The sequence below is a fragment of the Rhinolophus hipposideros genome, assembly GCF_964194185.1.
Source record: "Rhinolophus hipposideros genome assembly, chromosome: 16".
Taxonomy (NCBI): Eukaryota; Metazoa; Chordata; class Mammalia; order Chiroptera; family Rhinolophidae; genus Rhinolophus; species Rhinolophus hipposideros.
In genome coordinates, this window is record NC_138062.1 from 44,208,891 (window position 1) to 44,215,685 (window position 6,795).

The 6,795-nt window shown below is 56.6% G+C and overlaps 1 protein-coding gene across 3 annotated transcripts; it reads left to right on the top strand.

The window, feature by feature from the left end:
• The first annotated feature begins 984 nt into the window (after positions 1–984).
• On the top strand, positions 985–5,557 carry DOK2 (docking protein 2). 3 transcript variants are annotated; one of them, XM_081076955.1, is made up of 5 exons: positions 985–1,159; positions 2,204–2,485; positions 2,732–2,819; positions 3,685–3,869; positions 4,404–5,557. In XM_081076955.1, exons 1-5 carry the CDS (start codon positions 1,097–1,099, stop codon positions 5,022–5,024), a joined length of 1,239 nt encoding a protein of 412 aa, XP_080933081.1. In that variant the 5' UTR covers positions 985–1,096; the 3' UTR covers positions 5,025–5,557. The 3 variants fall into 3 exon arrangements, with proteins under 3 accessions (XP_080933081.1, XP_080933082.1, XP_080933083.1); XM_081076956.1 differs by having other exon boundaries at positions 1,002–1,159; positions 2,177–2,485; XM_081076957.1 differs by lacking the exons at positions 985–1,159; positions 2,732–2,819 and having other exon boundaries at positions 1,683–2,485.
• Positions 5,558–6,795: the final 1,238 nt, after the last annotated feature.

Below are 6,795 nucleotides of genomic sequence, written 5' to 3' on the forward strand. Positions count from 1 at the left end.
GGTTGGAACGCGGGCTCTCAACCACAAGGTTGCCAGTTCGACTCCCACAAGGGATGGTGGGCTGTGCCCCCTGCAACTAGTAACGGCAACTGGACCTGGAGCTGAGCTGCACCCTCCACAACTAAGACTGAAAGGACAACAACTTGACTTGGAAAAAAAAGGCCTGGAAGTACACACTGTTCCCCAATAAAGTCCTGTTCCCCTTCCCCAATAAAATCTTTAAAAAAAAAAAAAAAAGATAATCTCTAGATGAAACTCAAGTGTCTTTATAAAGCTCCCAAAGCCTGGGAAGATGGTGAACTGAACAGGTTTTGAGGTACGCAGGGAGCATGCACGGCAGGGGTGTTCATGGATGTGGAGTCTTAAGGCGGTGGTATAAGTGTGTGCGGTTGTTGGGGGCAGGGAGTGCTCCCTGTAGAGAGAAACAGAGCTGTGTGTATGCAAGTGGTGAGCTCTCATGTGTCTGGTGGGCTGGTGGCGTGTGTGGCTCTGCTTTTACTGAGTTGAGAGGCCTGGGTTCTGGTTTGGTGGCCTCCAACATGTCCCTTAGACCTTCTTGAGCCTCAGCCTCCTCATTTTTAAATTAGGGAGTTGGGCGGGTTGATTTCTAAGTTCTCTTCCAGCCCTGTCATGTTAAGCACCCAGCTTGAGCATGAGGGCCTTTGGCAGTTGGCTTTACTGTCAAATTTGGTTTCTGGGTCTCTTTGTTCCCGTGGGTCAGCCACTCTTCACGGCTGATTCCCCCCGACCCCCACACTAGCTTCTGTACCTGAGTTGTTGCTCACTGAAGAGCCGAATTGGGGTTTTTGAAATTATCTCTGACTGATTGAAAATGCAGGAAGCTTGAGCATGAAACTCACTCATCAAAAAGAAAAAAAAAAAAACCACACACACACATTCACACACACACACAGAGCAAGAAACCACAGGGCCTATCAGCTTGTCGTCATCAAGCAAACTAGAATAGTGCAGAAAACTCTAGGCAGAGAGGAAATGAACTTGAGAGAAGGGGGAACACACACAGGGCAGAGAGGAGAGAAAGAGGCCTTGAGTGGAAGGCGCCAGCTGCAGCACCAGGCACCGCGATGGTGGGAGGATGGAAGAAGTGGCGGTGAAGCAGGGCTTCCTGTACCTTCAGCAGCATCAGACTTTCGGAAAGGTAGGAGGAGCACGGCAGGCAGGCGGGGGCTGGGCAGAGGGGCTGGCGGCTGCTGGCAATTCCTGGGGCGGGGAGAGAGTATGGAATGGTGGGGACTGTGCCATCCACCATGTTAGACCCAGAGCTCAAGCTTGGGAGGGCTTTTTTTTTTTTTTTTAGCAGCCACTTGCTACCCCAACCAGGCCCCAAACAGTGCTCTTTGCTGACGCTGCTCCCTGTGGGGGGAGGGGAATAAAGGAGGGCGCTAACTCCCTCTCTTGCCTCTCTTGCTCTGTGATGACTTTTTCTCATGGGGTCACCTTGGAAGGGAATGGAAGGAACAGTGGAGGGGATAATTCAGAATTGCAGGAGAGGTTTCTTCCCCTTTTCCGGCCCCAGTGGGGTACATTTGGCTGGCGTTAAGCTTGAGCTGACATCTCTGGGAGCCAGGCAGGGCCCAGTGTGTCCAACCTCCTCCTTCCTTGGACTCCTTGAATGAGGAAGTCCTCTTTCCCTAAGCTGACCTACAGCAGGAACTCTCTCTCTCTCTCTCTCTCTCTCTCTCTCTCTCTCTCTCTCTCTCTCTCTCCCTCCCTCCGATCCTGTCCAGGGATGAGGTGGGAAGGGTCAGGAGGGTAGATGGAAGTTCCTGGAGATAGAGCCTTGGACAGAATGAGAGTGATGGTCTCCGGTCTGGGACCTCACGCCACCCTCCTCACCCGACCTCGGGGCTTCAAAGACTTACAGGCTTTTCACCCCTACACTCCATCTCGTGGGTTGGGCCTCGTCGCAGTCCGCCTTCCGCTGGGCCTTTTCTTTGTCCCTCTGCTGTCATCGCAGGCCTCTTTCTTGGTTGCTTGGGGTGGAGCCCCATTACTTTCGAATTCCTCAGGCCCCAGTTATTTTCTCTGCTTCCTGGGGTCTCCTGGGATCTTTACTTTTCTTCCCATCCCCGCATTGCTGCCCAAGTCTCTCACCCATGGTTCTTCTACTCCCCTTTGGTCACCATCTCTCCATCTCTGGGTGGCTCCCTCGCAGCACCCCCCACCCTGCATCTGTGTTTAGAAATGGCGCCGGTTCGGAGCTGTGCTCTATGGACAGTCGGGCTGTGCCTTGGCACGGCTGGAGCTCCAGGAGGGCCCGGAGAAGTTGCGCCGGGGAGAAGCTGCCCGGAGGGTCATCCGCCTCATTGACTGTCTGCGGGTGGCTGAGGCCGGTGGGGAGGCCAGCAGCCCCCGGGACACCAGCGCCTTCTACCTGGAGACCAAGGAGCGCCAGTTCCTGCTGGCAGCCCCCACTGCCGAGTGTGGCGACTGGATACAGTCCATCTGCCTCCTGGCCTTCCCTGTGAGTCGTCCAGGGGCATAGAGAGGGCAGGGTATGTGTGGGAGTGGGGGCACTTGATACTTGCTATGGGCAGGTGCTATAAGAGCGGAGGTCAGGATGCTGGGGGCAGTTTCCTGGGGGGTGAGGGGGGAGCCACCAATCCATATGCAGACAGGGGCAGCAGGCTGAGTGTGCCCTGAAACAAAACCTGGGCCAGAGCTGGGCTTGGGCTTGGTGACAGTGGTGAGACCCGGGTCTCCGCCCTAGGACCGGAGGAAGGAGCTGTCGAGCTCAGAGGGGAAGGGCAGCCAGCCCTGCATGGAGGAGAATGAGCTATACAGCAGCACAACCACAGGTGAGGGGGGCTGCCTGCTGTCTGGCTGCTCTCCCCAGGGTGTGGTGGGGAGGACATGTGGGCCACGGCTGCTGAGTCTTCCTGCTCTGTGGTTGCCCCCAGCCCCGGCCCGTCCGCTTATCAGCCTCTTTGCATCACTTCCGGGTATGGCCCAAGGTGGAGGAGCCTGGCCTGCCTTGATTGTCAGCCCTTCACCCTTGGCTCACTCCCTCTCGCCCAGGCCGTGCTGGTGGGAGAGGGCAGGGCTGAGGGGACCAGGAAAGTGCCGCTCTTGACCCTCTGTCATTGGGACCTGAGCACCTTCTGAAAAAGGAATGACATTCTTTGTGTGCACTGAAGGTGTTCTGTGGCAAAGGAGCTTTTGCTGACGAGGCAATCCTTCTGTTGAGACCTGTCTAGCCCTCTGGGTGGGGGTGTGGGGGGAGGAGGACGATACAGGGGACTCCCCGCAGAGGGCACAGGATGGCATCAGCGGTGGGTGGGGAGGCTGAGAGCCGGGAGGGCAGGGTTGGCTACATCTGCACCTGAGACAGTAAGGATTGAGGGGGCAGCTGGGTTGGGGCAAGAGATGAGATGGACAAGACAAGGCTGTATCTCTGGCAACAGTGCAGGAAGGATGTGGGCACAAGATCGGGGTGCATGTGGCTAGGGCATGATGCCGGCTCGGGTGAGGGGGAGGTACATGGCATTTGGGGGAGTGTGGCCTGGTGCAGAGCAGCTCAGCCTTCAAGAGGCCGGCTGTGGATTGTCATGGGTGTGTGGATGATCCTTTTTCTAGAGACCTCTGGCCCATAGAGCAGGACAGAGTAGGGGCAGGCCAGCTGTTTCCCACTGATGGCCTTCTCCTCTCCCCCGTCCTCCCCAGTGGCCCCCTGCAAGGAATTTGCTGTGACCATGAGACCCACAGAAGCCAGTGAGAGGTGCCGGCTCCGAGGATCCTATACCCTCCGGACAGGAAAGAGTGCACTGGAGCTGTGGGGTGGCCCTGAGCCACGTGCCCAGCTGTACTACTGGCCCTACAGGTTCCTGCGACGCTTTGGGCGCGACAAGGTAAGCAGGGGCCGGGGCGGGTGGGTGGAGAGAAAGGATGAACAATGAGAGAGGTGATTGTCAGGGAGAGGGCAAGGGGCCCTGGAAGGAAGAGAGAGTGGGAGGAGGAAGGAAGGAAAGAGGAGATAAAGGCGGGAAGGAAGAAAGGGAAGAGAACCAGGGGAGGGGGAGTGAAAACAAAGAAGAGGCACAGTGTGAGAAGGGCGAAAGAGAAAGTAGTGCAGGGGGAGAAGGAGATCAGGAAGAGGTGGAGAAGTCAGAGGGTACGTGGTGGCAGACATTACTGAGGGTGAAGCATGTGCCCGGCTCCATGGATGGGTGGGAGGGAGGATGAACAGAGAGGAGAGGGAGGTGAGATAGGGCTTTGCTTATAAGGAAACACATGGAGGGCAGGAGGGAGAAACACCTTGAGGAGAGGACAGCTCCTAGTGGATGGAAGTTGGAGGTGATGGGTTTGCTTGTAGGAGCTGTGTCCAGGAGAAGCCACCCCACTCTGTGGCCTGGCCAGTCATCTCCCTTTCCCCCTCCACACAGGTAACCTTTTCCTTTGAGGCAGGCCGGCGCTGCATCTCTGGAGAGGGCAACTTTGAGTTCGAAACCCGGCAAGGCAACGAGATCTTTTTGGCCTTGGAAGAGGCCATTGCTGCCCAGAAGAACTCGGCTCCTCCTGGGCCCCAAACCCAGCCAGCCCCAGTCCCTGCGGTGCTGCCCCGGCCAGAGAGTCCCTACTCCCGGCCCCATGACTCACTGCCACCACCTTCCCCCACTGCCCCAGTGCCCACCCCCCGGCCGAGGGGCCCAGAGGGGGAATACGCAGTGCCCTTCGATACAGTGGCCCGTAACCTGGGGAAGAGCTTGAGGGGCATGCTGGCAGTCCCTCGCCAACCCTTGGTCGACCCTCTGTATGACAGCATTGAGGACCGCCCGCCTTCAAGACCTGACCACATATATGATGAGCCCGAGGGAGTGGCTGTCCTGTCCTTGTATGACAGCCCCCAGGGCCCCCAGTGTGACGCCTGGAGGAGGCAGGCCACAGATGACCGGGACCCTAGCGGCCTCCTGCACATCTACCCAGTGGGGCAGGACTTCCCTGCCTCTGGCTGGCCACAGGGAACCGAGTATGACAATGTTGTACTTAAGAAAAGCCCAAAGTGATGGGGGGCAGAGGAGAGGTGGACCCCCATCGAATGCCAGCACTGAGGGGGGACCTGTGCACACCAGGAAGGGCTTGGAGACTGGTGAGAAGGAGCGGGAGGAGGAAGACAGGCCTCACTACTAGTTTCTGCTGGTGATTCCTCCTGCTCACTGCACCCCAGGAACTTCACTCTGCTCCTTTTGGAACCTTAGGCTTGGCCTGCCTTAGTCTGGGTGGAGGAGTCGTCCCTCCTGGGAGCCTGCTTTGTGAGTCATCATCCCAAAGCAGGAAGAGGGCCCTGAAGAGACCCACCCTCCTCCTACTCCTTTCCCACTTCCTCTTCTTTCTTTCCTGGCCCTAAGGGAACCTCAGGCATTTAGGGCAGGGGACAAAAGGATGTCAGCAAATCACCCCCACTTCCTTGGCTTGTGCAGGCCTCCTGCCTACTGATGTCCCCTTCAGCGGACAGCCCTGACTCCAGGCACTCAGGAAGGTGGTTACAGCTTTCTGCAGGTTTTGAACTTCTCTGTGGCATTAAACATTTCTGAAACGTATTTGTGTGGCTTGAGTGCTGTGGGGCGGGGATGGGACAGCCACAGCCCTGTGGGGGATGAACCCTCTAATTGGCCACAGTTGACGCCTCTCCCAGCAGCAAGGTCCTCTCTGAGCCTGGGCTGGGTCCCAGCTGTGGGGACAGAGCCCCAGAGAGCAGTTTCCAGGCGCTCGGCCTCACGTGGAAAGGTGCTGGCTCAGGTAGTAGATGGCCGTCAGCTGTGGCTAGTTGGCCGTCAGCTGTGACCAGTGAGCCATTGGCCACTAATATAACTGCTGTGGCTACGCTAGCAGCAAATGGGGGCTAGCAAGAAGGTGGTGGCTGAGGTAGCAAGGGCGGATTGCAGAGGCGGATGCTGCCAGGGAGAATATAGTGGTATGACTCCCCTACTTATAGCTCCATGGGTGTTCCTTTTTGGCCTCACCATGTCCTGCGTTCTTATGTGGGAAGCTGGACCAGAGACCCCGCAGGCCGCCCTGCGCGACAAATGGCGCAGCGAGCAGGGTCTCCCGCACGACACACGCATCTGTCACAGAGTCGGAAACCAGAACACCCCAGGAAAGATGTTCAAGCATCTCTAACCCTTTGCTAGCATGGGGTCAACATCCGAAAAACAGCGGGAAAGCATGGTGTATGTGTGACGAGCTGAACTGGAAAGAGTTGGCAGTCTTGAGGCTCTTCTGCACTAGAAATAAGACGGAACCCATCCAATCCCTTGCCTTCCTTGAGACTTGCTCTCTTTGTAAAATGAGGGTGTTCCACCATGTGGGCTCTGAGAAATCTTTCTGCTCTTTACTTCTCCACAGGTCTTTCCTGGTGTCCCATTTCCCCACAGGTCAGGGTCTGTGCTCTTTCCTTATCCAAACCTGCTTTCCTGTAGGTCAGTACATTTCTGCACTAAGCTAATTGGCCAGTACTATGGCACACCATTTGTCAGTTCTAGACTGCCTGGCTTCAAGATGCTTACAGCCCAGAGAGGCTGAGACATGGGCACACATGTCTATCACGAGAGGGGGACAGAAGTGCCACAAGAGGTGACTCGGACCCTGGGGTCAGAGGAGATACCCATTCATTGAAGGATCAAGAAAGGCTTCATATTGACGGGTGGACCTCCAAGGATGGGAAGGGATTTGATGAAGATTAAGGGGCTTGTGACAGAGCATCCAGGGTAGAAAAGCCAGTGTGAATGGAGGTGGAGGAATTTGTACCTCATTAGAGGGAAGGGAAGAATGTTAAGG